At 36.2% G+C, this 16640-nt stretch overlaps 1 protein-coding gene across 1 annotated transcript in view; it reads right to left on the reverse strand.

Moving 5' to 3' along the window:
* The window catches only part of PPP4R3A (protein phosphatase 4 regulatory subunit 3A), a 46024-nt gene that overhangs the window by 13945 nt on the left and 15439 nt on the right, over nt 1-16640 (reverse strand). Inside the window, exons 3-6 of the mRNA XM_072863992.1 lie at nt 12924-13022; nt 9814-10431; nt 237-314; nt 19-135 (exon numbers count right to left, since the gene is read on the reverse strand). Of these exons, the coding sequence (XP_072720093.1) occupies nt 19-135; nt 237-314; nt 9814-10431; nt 12924-13022 (912 nt within the window). The remainder of the gene's footprint in view (nt 1-18; nt 136-236; nt 315-9813; nt 10432-12923; nt 13023-16640) is intronic.

A 16640-nucleotide genomic window follows, 5' to 3' on the forward strand; every position in this document is an offset into this window, starting at 1 on the left:
AAAATTCAGATGACTTACCAATATAACTTCTAGTGCTGGCAGTATGCCCATATTTGACAAGGTTTTGAAAAATGCATCTCTGTTTTGAGGTTGCAGTGTTTGAGAGAATGCACAAAACTCTTTCAGAAAATTTACCTGAAAAACAGGAATAATATACTAGTTAGTAATTAAAAAAAAGATGCACATATCACTTTGTATTAACTGTCCCTTTCAAGTAGATTTTACAGATTTCTTACCAATTCCTGTCTTTTCTCCTCATCTGTGGCTTCATCTGTTAGTTGTGCAAACAAGTCTGTCAGAAATTTTTCGTCCTCCTACAAAGGCAAAACAATACCATTTGTTTATTTGACAATATCAAAAGGCATCCAAATATAATATAAATTTCTTCTAAACTATGCCTCCTGCAATTAAGAGAACATATGCTTGTGTACTGTAGTTAATCATTACCAGTATCAACTGTCTAATTCAATTTTCAAACAAATTAATACGAATCTTGTTTTTGAGCTGTCATGGTTTAAACCCAGTCACCAACTAAGCACCACACAGCCACCTGCTCACCCTCTCCCCCCTCCCTGGTGGGAGGGGGGAGAGAATTTGGAAAAAAAGTAAAACCCATGGGTTGAGATAAAGACAGTTTAATAAGACAGCAGAGAAAGAGAAAATAATTAATAATAATAATACTAGAATGTACAAAACAACTGATGCACAATGCAACTGCTCACCACCCGCCAAGTGACACCCAACCCGTCCCTGAGCAGCAATCGCTGCTCCCGGGCCAACCCCCCCCCGGAGTTTATATACTGAGCATGACGCCATATGGTATGGAATAGCCCTTTGGCCAGTTGGGGTCAGCTGTCCTGGCTGTGCCCCATCCCAGCTTCTTGTGCACCTGGCAGAGCATGGGAAGCTGAAAAGTCCTTGACTAGTGTTAAGCACTGCTTAGCAACAACTAAAACATCAGTGTGTTATCAGATTATTCTCATCCTAAATCCAAAACACAGCTCTATACCAGCTACTGGGAAGAAAATTAACTCTATCCCAGCCAAAACCAGGATGTGAGCTTTTATCATGTTCAACACCACCCCACCCCCCAACACTTCATTCTCAGTTACAATGTATCTTGTATTGCCTTTTGGCTGTCCTTTTTCTATTTTCTACTGCCACCCTCCTCATTTTGGCTATGACTTCTTCTCTAACTTCCTTCCCCCTTGTCACATGCCTGCCCCCCTAAAACACACTACAATACCCTTGCTTCAACTGTTTACATATTTTGATAAACGTGATCTCCCACTCAGCCCTACACACACATATATCTTTGGAATGTTATGAGATCTTTGCAGCAGAAATAAAGCAAGGACACAACAAAGGGAGAGCTGCGTAACAGCGGAAACGAGGTGAGATTCTTTCCCCCCAATGCTGTGAAAAGGGTGAATTCCAGAAACCAAATCAAAATTAACTGTTCCTGTTACGTACAGCATTTATTAGGCATTCTGGCTGGCAGCAATCAAAAACCATTCCATGATTTTTCATGCAGCTGTACCTTAGGCAAAACTACAAACGGCAGCCAATACATTACAAGCATGTATTTAGACTGAAAGCAGCAGCAATACTTAGCTTCCCATAACCTTTACAGTTCTAACAACTAGAAGATTAAAATGGAAATAAATCTTCCCCCATCCTTTCCCCAATGTTATACAGTAGTAAGACAGCACTTGCTTGAAAAAGATACCTGTACATCAGATATGAATAGATTTTTTCAAAAAGCTGTCAGAGTGTTTTCTTGTGAAGTCAGTAACACCACATGCAATCCCAAAACCACAGTGTTAGAAAGCCAAGTTGCCTTGCTTATGTTTACACAGCATAAAGCAGAACCATGAAAGTACTTCACGTACATGCACATAAACTTTCTTATATTGCAAATTATCTAGGTACCTCATCCAGGCTCACCTTGCAGCCTTGCTGAGAAAATGAGTACCTCAGTTCCAATAGCACACCACGCTAATGCAGCTATAACGCTGTCACAACCCAGTCCAGGATCTCTACATGGCACCGCACAACACAGATAAACCCAAAATAGGTTGGCATGAGCTACTACTCTACAAGGCATTTCACCACACTATAAGGTAAACCCTGTATTTAGGATATGCCACATTTACTATTGTTTGATGCTGTGCTGTGCTTCTAACCTGACCCAACAGTCAGGTTAAACAAACAAATAATGATTTCCAGACACAATTTTAGGGGCTATTTCTGTGACTGTTTCAAAATCAAAACAAAAAGAGATAGGAGAGGCCTCATTTGAAGTTTACTGAAATTCACTGTGGAGGATCAAGCACTGGAAATGTAAAGTTTGACTTTCAGATTTCAACAGTCAAACATGTTCAAAACAACTATTAAGGTCTTTGATTTCAAGAAACATAACTCAGGCTGTTATGAAAGAATACAAGGATGTTTGTCTACCTGTTATCCAGCTGTTATACGGCTTGGTAAGTTTTCTGTTCTAATATTTAACTCGCTAGACATTACAGGTAACAAAAACTAACCCACAGTAGAGATAGTGACATACTTGTTGACTGAAATAAAGAAAAAAAAAAAGGCACTCCAAAACCCCCAAAACCATAAACACCAGTTCTTTTGAAGAACATGCAAGTTATTCTCCATGATTAGCAGTGCATTTAAGAAAAGGCTAAGTAGTTTGCTTTCATTTCTCTTTTTGCTATTTTGATCAAGATGTAAAACTCACCTCATCTATCAAAACTTTTGAGAAGATGCATGCTTATCCCCAACTGGAAAGTGTAACCCCTATTTCCATTCTTACTGTGAACTCACCTCCTTCATAATACCTGATAGTAGGTGCAAGTCAATACCACAAAAATATCTCAGAATGATTGCTGGGAAAAAATAATGGAAATTTCAGCATTTACATGTCAGAGCCATGATTAGTGTGCTTCTTCATAAAAAAGGTACACAATATCACCCAAAGCATCAAACTATTTTTTAAGTCAAAATGTGGAAGGAGAGGAGGAGACCCTGTGCTGCTGGTGATATGTGGGTCTCATTTATGACCGACTGCAGAGCCCCAGAGACAGAGGTGGCCAGGGAAGCTGCACGTCCAGCACTACCAGGCAGAGCACGGCAGGCAGGACCTGGCTGGGCAGGACCCCAGCTCAGCTCTCTGACCAGATCCTGCCACACCCCCGCCCAGTTCAGGATGTGGCCATCCACAGCAGAGACCAACCCGCTCACCCTGCTACTGGGCTTGCAAACATTTGGGACTTGTAGAGGGGACATCCTAACATTGAGAAGACTTCAATGCTGACAATGTTTCAGGAAGAATTTGTGGAAGTTCAGTATGTAACCATTTTGAACCCTCCACATATATACCATAATACAGTATTTTATAATTCTGTATTAAATGTAATATTGAAGCATTTCCTACACCATCTCTTCTCCCAAACTCCATTAAATACATTGTATTTTTAAACTAATAGGATTATCTGACATCTCTAGGCCTCAAAACAACCATGATCTATTTAAAATCAGACGAATTAAGATGGATCTGAGTGATTCGAAACATCCTACCCTTACATGGATAATATGCAGCAAATGGCAGTTATTCCAAGAAAATAAAAACAACTTATTACTAACTTCGCAGTTATGTCTTAGCCCTGAAATGCATTTAGGCTGTCTCATTCCAGATGCTTAAAGAACGGTAGACAGGCTGTTATTGATAGGAAAAACCCCAACACTCTCACATTTATAGAAAAATTGTGATTGCAATGAATGTTCTAAATACAAGATTCTCTCTCTCAAGCTGTAAAATCACTCACAAAGGCAGCATATCTAAAGATACATTCCTGAACAATACTACCAGAATCCATGGAAATGCACAGTCTGAGAGCAGAGTTCATATATTTTAGAAGTCACAAAGCACCAACACCGAATGCTAGAATTACACAAGCTTAAATGTTTCCTGTTTTTTTTCTAACTTGCAAAAATCCCCAAAAATGTGTCTGTGAAGTGAACACCATGCAAATGCATAATTCTTTGCCATATCTGGCCTCTTCATACAGATAACTATCAAAACCCATTTGGATGTATCTTAGAAGCTGTGAAGATCACAACTGTTTTCCAAGAAAACAAAACTGCAAACGATAGTTTATGGGGTAATTGTAGAATCTAGCTATTTTCTCCATGCACAGAAATTATTAAATGCGCAATATATAAACTATGCATATACCAAACACTAAATATATTCATTTATGCTTTTGCAAGATCTAAGTAGATGCTCCTAAGATTAATACCTTTCAAAGTTCATGAAAACAAAATTAAGTCAGGCCATCTACTCACTCAAACATTTATGACTTTAAAAACAAGAAAACCCACAGACAAAGTAGGACCACAGAAAAGACACTATTTACATTTGTGATTCAATTTTCAAAGCAGCCCTCCTCCTCCCAAAAGGCACTTAAAAAAGCATTCTTCAAAAGCAGGCCTCTCAAGTGTAATTAACTTTCAGTTATCAGATATTTCATGTCTGTGATTACAGATAAATGATGAAAAACATCCCTTTCTCAAAAAAAAATCCAAGAAACTCAATGACACCTAAGCTAGAAAAAGAGTATACTTTCCATCCTATTTTCCACCTCCATATTCATTTTAGGCAGAAATAATATTTCAGCTGAGAAAGTGAAAGTTTCATAAAATGTTACCAGCAAACAGAGAATTACAGCTTCAAACATACATTCCTTCCTGCTACCACACCAGAAGATTTCATAGTTTAAAATGTTTCAATCTCTATCTCAGAGTGCCTTCCCACACATGCCTTCATTCGCTATTAATAAGCTATTTCCACTTGAGACAACATGCTGAAACAGTAGTGGGATCCACCTGATCACATTTGGAGTTTCTGTACACACTGAAAATCATTTTCTACAATGAAAAAGTTAATCTCAGAAATCATTAGCATGCACCACTTGCAAACTTCTTTCACCAAGTCATTTCCCCTAGAAAGCGGCATCCTTTTACACTTTATTGCAAAGTAAATTTTGCTGAAAGTAAATCTCCACAGTTATTCCTGAGCCAACTACTGCAAAACAGCAGACCAGCAGGAGACGTTCCAATTCTAATACATTTGAGCAAAACTACCAACATGCACTGACACAATTCTTCCTCTAAAACAACTACAGATAATTACATTTACATCCACAGGGTTCTGTTAAGAATATGTAACTACCTGCAAAACCACTTTCAAAATTAAAAACAGCCTATGGCTATACATAAATCCAGTAAAATACACAGATGTAGCTAAATGCCTACAATTTTTTAGTTACTGAAAAGGGGGATAGGGACTATCAGTAATATGATTTCTGTATTTAAAAAAGCTGATTTACCAGTACAGTAATACCACGTGATCACTGCTCTACTAGGCACATAAATTATTTTAACATATATCCAACTTTCCCCATCCACTCTCCACTTTCCTGAAAATAAAAGACTCTGAAGTCTAAATGCACATACTCAAAAGTCATCCTAACAATATTCTGTATTCTGGAATATAAAAACACCACAGGATCTTGCTGGCAAAAAGAACACGCCAATGAGAAAGGGAGAAGAGAATGGGAGGAAACAGTGTTTGCTCACTCTATGGCGCAGTTTTGCAAGTTTTTGGTTTTTAAGAACTAGTTAATAATACAAAGGGAAAGAACTGGTGGCCTCCAGTGTGAACATTAGTATATATTTTTAAAATTGCAAAAGAGCGTCATATAAAGTAAGAAACACCACTTACCTGTCCCACCCCCACTCTCAAAACTTGGCGAACTCCATGTTTCAGCAAGGTTTCTTGGTGGCTATGACATCTCAAGACTAGAACAGGCTGGAGCCCAAGCAGTAAGAGCATATTAGGAGGGGCTGAAATTGGAAAAAAATATTATATACCTCTTTCGTATCTTACATATGGTGAATCATAAAACCTGTAATTGAGTAAGTTTCCACAGCAGTTAATTCTGTAGACTGGAAATACTGGTATCGTGGGTTTACTATCCATCATGACCAACAGTATCTAGTTTAATGAGGTCTTGATGTGGTTACTTAAAAATGACAGATCTTAGACAATTAAATCACAAATAAACTAACCTCCATTTCTCAGAAAAGCCCATCAGTGTAAGCATTTTTATAAAGATTATGGGAAAGCTAACCTGAATGAAGAAGGAGGGAGGAATACAGTTCATAACCCTAAGTGCCAAAGGTGATCCATTCTCTATTTTTGGTTTTACCACAGAACGGGCAGAAATTATTTACCTACTAAAGAAAGCAAACTCATGGAAGCAGCTATCTTCTATGACTACAGATTTTTTTTTTTTTTTTGAAGATGTCCAAAATCTCTCCTAATAAAGCCAGAATTCCTAAGAATCAGCATATTCTTATTTACAGAATTCACTAGTTATAATTGAAAAACTGACCTTAAATATCAGTGACCTTTAATGACCTTAGATGTCCTATCTTGCCACCAAATACCTTAAATAAGACACAGTGGTAATTTTGCATAAAGTCACCTGGCCTGTCAAAAAGCATAAGGCACAATCTGCACAGAGTCTTGTACAAATTTCTAGTTAGTCTTCTGTAGCTAAGGTATGGCTGAGCTAATATGAGATGAGGGTATTGCAAAGTGCCACTTTAGTTAATATACAGCCTGACACAAAAAGGGCTCTTTAGACCTCATCTTTTTTTCATGGTGGAGGTAACAGGTTTTTTTTTCTCCTTTCCTTCACAGTCAGTGAGAGAGAAAAGAACAGAATATAAAACAACTCAGTTGTACACGCAATAGTTGCAGTATGTCACAGGATACCAGCTGCTCAGAGAGTTTACTTTTAGTCTGAGAAAGAAATTTCCTAAAAAGATAGATCTTTTGTCACACCCTCAATGGTCCAGGAGAGACACAACCTAAAGTCAACAGCAGAAGCATAACAACCTGTGTTACACATCAACTAAGAACTTGAGACTCATCCGTGGCTCCCAATAAACTACCATGAAGCATCCCAGAAACTCGTCAATTAATAATGACTTATAAAAGAAACAGCTTCTTAAGTACACACATAAGGTTAGTGAGCACCAGGATCTCTTAAGTTCTGAAATAATGCATGCCAGGAACTCAATTACAGACAACTTTATCTTCCATGAAATAACACCCCACCCCCCCCACTACTGTGATACAACCAGCTACATAAATGCATGTTAAACCATACACTAATGGAAGAAAGACCTCAAGAGCTTAAAATTAGTTATAGAAGTGAAATCAACAAAAGCAGTCTTTTAATTTTGTTCTCAGAACATTATTTATTCTGCTTAAAGAAATGAGAAGGAACAGTATCATACATTTTATACATGGACTGTGGGAATGGGGGGGTGGAGAAAGGGAAGGGGATAATGAAACTTTAGGGGGTAGAGATTACAGAAAGTGCAATCTGACATATTGCTCTATAAATAAATGAATAAATAAATGCCAGGTAAGTAGGTTTAAACCTTGGCTTAGAGCTACACTGTGAGAACTTGAAAAAAAAAAAAATCAATCAGTGAAGCCTTTTAATCTCTTAGAAATGCAACGGGCATATAATTTATGATAGACTCTTTTAATTCCCTCAAAACCAAGAATTGATCATCAATGTCAAATAATTCCCAGCATTCTTATTTATAAACTCAGGGAGCTCCCCCTCAATGCTATAGAGCTGTACTGCGAAAGGACTAGGAAATGCAGTATAGCACAGGATATATTTTCTTCCTTGTGTGCTACCACACTTGGCTCCTCAAAGCTGTAGAAAGCACTTGAACAATTTGAAATATTTATCAAACTTTCAAAGTTATGCAATGCTAATTCTTCTGGCTCCACCGCACACGGAGTATACTGTATTCTCAACCACAGACAACAGCAACAGAAGTGAAGATAAGGTTCAGAAATCTGTGGTCACACAACAAATCAAAATCAGATCTGAGCCTCTATTTCAACTGTAAATGGCAATTAACAAGTTTCGCAACCACACTAAACCTTGATATTCTAACCCAAGCTTACCCTACATCTATTAACCTAACACAGGTTGTAAGAGACAGAAAAAAGGAAACTAATCAGCCACTAGTCCTCGATTAAGTTACCTCGGGATTTCTGGCAAACACACCCTTAATGATTTTGCAGGATCAGGTCCCCTTTCTCCGTGCCCAGTTTCCTTTTCAAAGTTCAAGATCCCTCTCAGAATCAGCCACTGACACCAAGACTCCTGAATAATTCTTCCCCTCCTCCTTCTCAAACCCAAATGTATCATCCTCAGGACTCTGCTTTTAGCAATCCTTGCAAAGAGGTCAAGATATTTTAGAAACACTAGTCATACTGGATACTCAAGTTGAGACACCTTAACTGAACCTTTTTCAGCACTCTCTCAAAGTCAAGCTTGTAAACTTTCTCAAACTGGCCACTCCAAAATTATTAAGCTCTGACTGTTTCAGATACACATTTATGACTTTGTTTATCAAGGACACACATACAGACACAAAGAGTTTGGTTCAGTTGGGCATAAGGTGGGGTCTAGTACTACTGAAGATGCCCCAGGTATTCCACCAGGCTGCTCCAATAAGCAACGGTCTGTCTCCAATAAGTGAGGCACATGCCTCAGCTGCCAGGCCTGGGTGACATCTTGCACATCTAGCTGCTTATCAAATACTCCATGTGTAGACATGACAGATTAGAGCTCCAAGAGAGTGGATTAAATAATATCAGTATTCTGATCAACTGAGTGTGGTGGATGAAAAGTTGGAAGGCCTAGTTTTGACAATGATTTGCCATATGAGCTTGCAAATGGAATTTTCACCCTCCTTTGCTGTATTTTCCACGGAATTAAACAGAGTGCATTCTGAGATTCAACTGAAAATAAATATGATTAAGTTAATCAGTAGCATCTAGCACTTTGTCCATTTCTCCAGATCAGACAGCCCCTACAAAGACAGTGGCTATTAATTTATTAGATGTTAGGAGAATTAAGATAACAATAATTCACGAACCAAAATACATGCGCTGTAACACTTTGCTGAGTTAGTTGAAAGCTTTAGGAGGCTTCCATTACAGAGATGTGCCACCTATTCCTACACAGTTCAGGAAGTTCATGGGCTGGTGCAGAATACTTAAGACATGTAGGTAAGATATCTAAAGCATATATAATCTCTTTACATTTGCAGTAAGACATACATCATGAAAAACTGGTAACTGCAAGCAGTATTATTTAGGGACTTATAAGACAAACTAAGAAAACATTCAAGCACCTAAGGCAATGTTGTGTTCTGAACCTGTACTTTCCAAACAACTAATTTAATTTACTTCAAAATTAGAAACAGTTATATCCTGGTATGATATTATACTTGTGAAATTTAGGTGAAGTAATTAGATTTTTTTTTTTTGTCATGGTAACGTGACAAAAATTATCCTTAACTGTAGTGCCTAAAAAGTCCCAAAATACAGAAAAAAACCCCTAACAAAATCAACCCTTCAAAATGCAAACACTACTATTCATTCTGAATAGCCTCATTCAGGATTCTACATATGCTTGCTCCATTTAAATCAGTTACAGAGAATCTAGTCCAAAATCTGAAACTGAAGAACATCTATTTAACAGCTCAGTACTCAAATCCATGCCTTTTATGTCATACTTCTAAACGACTTCCAGAATCACAGAAGTGAGGGTTCCACTGAAGCACCTCAGCCTTTCCAAGAAAAATTATCCAACTTTCTCTGCCCATGCACAAATAAAGAGACTGTGAAATTCTGGAACTTACCTGTAACATACCAACTATTTCCACTTTATTAAAAAAGATGAAAGAATGAAGTGTTGATAGCATATTTTCCTCAAAAACTGAGGGAGTGGGTAGGACCATATCTTGAATATACTGTACTCTGTATGTCTGATGTATTTTTTGCTTCAGCTCTGGATCAGATATAGGAATCACCTCCTTAAATTTTGCCGTTTTAGTCAGAAATTCCCTGTGTTTCCGTGACTGTGATAAAGACGGATCATATTCTAGGCATCCAATTACGTCCATTATACATTCCTCAGAAAACATGACTTCAAAAAGTGCAGTTCTGTTCAAAAGGAAAATTCCCTTGATAATTTCGTATAAGTGGTGTAGTCCTTCAATGTTCTCCAAGTCTTCGCACACATGAAAAATTTCTAAGAGCTTCTTAATATAGCCCTCATTTTCCAGTGCTAGTGCGAGTTTTTCACGACGTAATGGTGAAGGCAGTGAAGATGCCACAAGTTCTGCAATTTCTTCTAGTCGACTTAATTCACAAGATGGCAATTCTAGACCTGGTGATGACATATCATCAAAACGTTCTTCTTCAGATTCATCAACAAGGTCCTGAGTAATATCGACAGAAGGATCTTTGCCTTGAACCTACAAAATAAGATGTGTTCAAAAAAAGTGGAGTTTAATGTCTACTGCTACTTGAACGCTTTTTTAAAAATACCATTTCAAATGTCACACACTTTTTCTTTGTATGGCCTAAATAGAAGTGCAAATGTGAGTTTGACCTTGAGTACAGCTGGTCTGGAAAATAAGAGATAATGAAAAGATTTCTTCAAACAGAAGGCTTTACAAAACTATTTCTACGTTAGATATTTAATTATATTTATTTTCTATTAAAAGGAAGAATAAAGAAAAAAACTACATTTTCTGAGTACTTCAAATAAAAGAGGAAATTCATAATTACAAGTACGGACAACAACTTTTTAATAGACTACTGAACTAAGGTATTTGTTTGTAGCCTTTATTCTCTGCAGACAGATTTTCAAATGCAAACCATATTACACTATTGCAGTGACAGCTTTAAACATTTATCTATAGGCTATTTAACTGCTCTTGATGCCTTTCAAAGCTTCTGCTACCTCAAACAGAAGAGAGGGGCCAGGCTTGTTAATTTAATTGTTCTTTTCAGTTCTGGGGAGCTGCAAGTCAAAATCTGTTACCGTGCACTTTCTAAATACTCAACAGAGGCACAGAATCCCCTCTTAAGAACAGAAAACCCCAAACCAACGTTAACGAAACAGTAGTGGAAATCTGGAGCTGTCAGAAAAACAAGGCACAGGACCTGCAAAGCTCTCTCTAGAGATACAACGAGGAAACTGCAGAAAGTATGAATTAAAAAAAAATAGAGTGAAAAAAAAATAGAGACAGATGCTTGGGCACCAGACTGTTTCACCTTTAATGACACTTAATTGTAGTATCTGCTTGGAGCCTGATGTGTCAAATCCAGAAAGGCACTGCTGTGTAGAATGGTAGAAGGTACTGTTCTTTTTAGTCTTGAAAATCAGCAAAAAAAAAAAATCCGGGAGAAATAATTCTTCATGGATAACAGCAAGCCTATACTTAGATTAAAATCCAGAATGCTGTTAAAACCCACGTACTAAAACCCACGTTGCTTATACATCAGCAACCACTTCCAGTATAAGTGGTACCAAAGTTTTCCTTTTAGAAGAAGCTTTAATGACTGAGGAAGCTTAAGATCTTTAAAGTACACTAGACACAAATACAATAGCATGGCCTCAAAACAGGATGTAAAGACACTGGTTTCTTACAAAAATATTAGATCTTTACATGAGGCTGAGGAAGCTGGGCTTCTTAACTGGGTGTTTCCTGAGAACACAATTTCCCCTTTTCCCCATTTTGTTTCTGTCCCCAGCTTTTGGTCTTTTGACTGCTAAGGTTCCTGGAAATGTTTTTCTACTTATTTACATAAGTGATAAACTGTTGAAAAGACTCATTCCTAAAAAAATGAATGATCTATACACATGCAATTACAAAACCAGATTCTTTTGCTTTATTTCTGAAATCAGTGAGAACAAACTCCAAAAAGACAGAGCGGAGAGAGCTAGACGTTTGTTAAGAACAGAAAGAGAGAGCGCATAGAGAGAGAATTAGACAAATTTAGAGAAATCCCACCTAATGTAGCTTAGAAATTAAGAAAAGTTGTAATGCTTGGAATGGAAGAAAAAACCCAAACAAGAACTGACAAATTGAACTAAAATCAGTGAATATATTGACCACACTCTTTTGGGTATTGGTCAATAGTTAATACCTGACCAAATGTTATTCAGAAACAATACTGATTCAGTGACTATAAAGTCATCCAGTCGTAGTGGTAAAACATAATGAGTTAATTAGCCCATATTAACATATATATATGCTATATAAAAATTGCTTTATTTCTTTAAACTGTAAGAATTACAGCTTTGAGGTGATAATACAGGGATAGAGCTATCTCCTACTTCAACTATCAGATCAACCTTTCATACCCTGACAGTCAACAGAAGCATACTGTCACATTTACATGGAAAAAAGTTCTGTTGAGGAATTCAATATTCCCCTTACCTGAAACAGAAGAATGAGATGAGAGAAAGAAGAATGAGAAATGTAGAAAGAGAAATGTGAATAAGACATGGTTAAATCCATGAGAAATACATTCTAAAATTCACTAAGAGCTCACATACATTTTTCTCTCTACAATAAAGCTTTGGACAGGTAACCTTTACCCTTCTGGCCAACCTGGAAAAAGTTAATTATGAAATTAATTGTTATGAAACTTTTAAAGCACTCATTTTGAACTAAACTTCCTTGGGCAATAACAGAGTTAAAAAGTTTGGTTAAGCAAAAGGACCTGAAAATGCTCTAAAAAACCCTCCAAACATAGTTTAAGTTCATATAAAATTTCTGGAGGAAGGAGAAAGTTTTGAAACTCAAAAATGCAAAATTTGGGGGAGGTGGCTAAGACGATAGTTTTTACTTTCTATCTACTGTGTTCAAATTCACCTCTTAGAACAGTCTAAAAATTTTGAACACAAACATTCCGATGATTTAGGTTGTCTCAATCTTGTATTTATCTAACTTACCTGACATATTTTTTCCCATATTTCATCACATCCTGCTTTTTCTTGAAAGCTAAGTGCCAAATCATAATTTTCAGCTTCAGACCACACAATCAAGGTATCCTTTAAAGAGAGGAAGAGTATTTTCAGGCAATGTATTTCAGATTTTACAAACCTGAATAGCGTTTAAAGAGTAAAATTTTAAAATAAAAACAGCTTGACACCTAATTATGACAGGACAGTATTACAATACAAATATAATCATCATACTTTGTACGATTTTTATACGTTTTGAGATTCTTAGCATTAAAAACATTTCTGCATAAATTGGAACAAGGAAGTTCCAGAAAGATACTGAAAGTTTTAGTTCTCAAGTCACGTGACCACAATATTGTAAATCTCAAAAAGGTTGATCTAGAATATGTACTTCTACCTCAATGCATCCTCTGATAAAATACGGTAACAAAAGCAACAGGTTTTTTGTTGTTTGGTTTTTTTAAAATCTGTTTCAACTGGACCACATAAAACTGCACATCTTTTGTAGGATCAAAGTTACAATCTTTTTTTTTTCATTTTTAGAGGCCCCAGAAGACACTGTGCGAATACACAGAACAGCTGCCTAAAAAGCAGCCCCAAGATGCCTACAAACTTTAAACAAGAACAGAAACTTGAATACGCACACAGTTAACTGTCTAAGAGTATGCATACCTATTACACTGAACCACGCACACCATTTTTACTCATTCCAAACTACAATTCTGAAAGGATGTTTTGCCCTAGATTTCTAGAATTTAGTTGAAACCGTGCTTAGCTATGTTTACTACCCAGACACTTAAGCTCTCATCCACTTACTAGAATAGTTCAAGAGTTTATCAGAGCCCTCATATTGCATGCAAAAACACTATATGGAAGTGGAAGCTGATGCTGCAAACAGCAATATCACACACTGATAAGGTATTTGATGCAGTAGTTTACAGACAGTCTGCTAAATAACTGTTAGAATTAAAAACACATGAAAAGAGAAGAAAATATAATCTGCATTATTTACATGTTGAATCAAGTTTTATTTCAGAAGTCTTTTGTCTTCCTATAACAGCTAGCTGAAATATAGCCATATTAAATATATATAGCCCCATGAAACTGCATTATTTCAGTTAAGTGCTAAAACATGCATTTACTCACTAGACAAGAGACATGAGAATATTTCAATGAGAACCATAGAGTATTTTTGCTTCATTAAGTATAGATTTTACTTATAGTGATTATTCCTAAAGGAATTAATTTTAAATATTTGCAAAAGCACTATAAGTTGCCAGACATTTATAAAGTTTAAGACAGTTTATTAATTAGGCTTAATTTATTTCAAATATTAAAATTAACACCGAGGACAAAGAGAAATCTTACATTTAGATTTTGATACACACTTACTTGAAAACTCCTTAAACTAAACTATAATCTAAAAAGCACTATCAGCTAGCTCCATTAGGATTCAGTCAAGCAAGAAAATATAATCAATTTGCCATTACCAGAGCAGCTATACTGCTTCAGAGGCACTAATGGCTTTACCTTGCAAATGGCAAATAGTTTACCTTTTCCTTTTCCAAAGGGTTGAGGAAGAGGTGGTACACAGAAGAAAGGGATTTAGGAAGACCACCTCCAAAATACAAAAGGAAGAAGAAAGTCACAATTAATAGTTTATTCTCTACAAGACAGGTCACGGTGCAAATACTCTGGTAATAACAGATTGACAGCACCTAGTACTGCTGACTCCTATAGAGTAAGAAAAATAACAGTTTACAAAAATTTAGAAAGGGAAGGTCCAAAAGGAAAAAAAAAAATTTTTTTTTAACCTTTTTTAAAAAACAGTAGGTACCTTACTGCAGTATTCGTTGTATGTATCGGGTTCAAAATCTAATACATTAATCTCTGCAATTAGTATTTATATTGCAGTAATTTTCAAGGCCACTGTCTCATCATCTTCCTACTGAGTAGCACTTATTTCATTTAAAAAAAAAAACAAAAAACAAAAACCCTAACACTAAATCTCAAGTAGACCCTAGCAGAACTTGCAACATCCCTATCTAATTACATTTCTACTTAAGTGAAAGCGGTTAGATTTCTAAGCAAGCCATTTCTAAAAGAAGATCAAAACATATTTTCTTCTCTATAAAGAACATGACTAACAAATAGGGAAATGACTAAAAGAACACAAATAAGGACAGTGTTATTTACATTAACTGTGATAAGTTGAATAAACAAAAGTTCTAAGTCTCTGAATAAAATCCAGCACTGGACCAAGACAGGTCTGTCTGTCTTAATATTAGAAGAGTATTTTCCAATTGCCAACAATAACAATTTCAAACAATTAGTTATCTGTTGTCTTATGACACAAGGATTTCATATCATAGATTAATATCAGTGTCTCAACAGAATCTATCAATTGCTACTCTCCAGATCTTAGTAAGACAGTATTTGCTTGTACATCCTTTCTTGCCTCAAAGGGTTTTTAAAAAGAGAACATGAAACAAAGCGAGAAAAGCACTTCACTCTGTTGCATAATATACAGTTCAGTCAAAGTTTAAATTCACTGTTAAATGCAGATAGTTATTAATGTAATTCCATTTTCTTAATCCTACAAAGCTTATAATCATCAAAAAGAGCAGTACAAGACTTACACATGTAAGGAGAAGTGACTGAAAGAAATTCGAGATGTAGTTGAAGATAAAAATACATGAATAAAAGTCTAGTCTCTGCTTGTTTTATTTAAAAGAATCTATGTGTTTGATCTGAAATCTCCTCAGTGTAATTTGAATCCATGAACTAGTCTGGATCTCTCAGCTACGGAATAGGACTATCTCTGGTTCCAAATGCCAAACATTACTTCTTGCAACTCCAAAAAGCAACTGAAATTTCTTAAGACTGCCTCCTCCATTCCAAGAGAAAACAGGGGTGTGAATAAATATGCTTGGTAATAGTAGCTATTGGTTACAGAGGTAAGGAGATGAGTCTTGCACGTTACCCCTCTATGAGCATAAAATCTTCAATCTTATATGATTCATAAAAGCAGTTCTGGCTCAGTTTGATCAAAAACAGATCCTTTTTTTGCATTACATACAAAATGTTAGCCTCTAGACAAGGAAATAGATGGGATGACTAGAACATCTAAAATTTGTTCTTTTCTAGCTTTTAATTAAACACTATTAAAATGTGAAACTGCAGTATTAAATCATAGCTACACTGTGTGAACTGAGTCATAAACATGGACAAGTGTTTTATCATTGAAAGCTTTTATACTGAATGCTCTGCAAGAATCCTAGCATTCCAGCTTCTCACATTTTTCAAGATGCATTAGAGTTCTTGGCAAGATCTTTTTTAAATAGGATGATAATCAGGAAACTACTTATGTAGAGTTCATGATCTTATTCCAAGTTTGAAAATCATTTGCTGCTTCATAAAAAAATATTTTGACAACAGTGCCAGTTGGATGTGTCATCACTACCTTAGCCCATACAAAATTTGCTGTCTCCCTAAGACAGTTTATATAAATTTGTCTTCTTTCATATTATTGTTCATTATGACTGCTCAGATATAATCAGGAATCCTTAATTTTAAGCAAAAATTCTGAGCATGGCCTCTTTTTAGAAGACCTATGTATTTAACGTTCCCATAAAGAGGTATTTATCATTTCTACCAGTGGAGGTTAATCTTTTGCACTCTTATCCATATAAAGATACAGCCTGA

This window comes from Ciconia boyciana, chromosome 6 (genome assembly GCF_034638445.1).
Source record: "Ciconia boyciana chromosome 6, ASM3463844v1, whole genome shotgun sequence".
Taxonomy (NCBI): Eukaryota; Metazoa; Chordata; class Aves; order Ciconiiformes; family Ciconiidae; genus Ciconia; species Ciconia boyciana.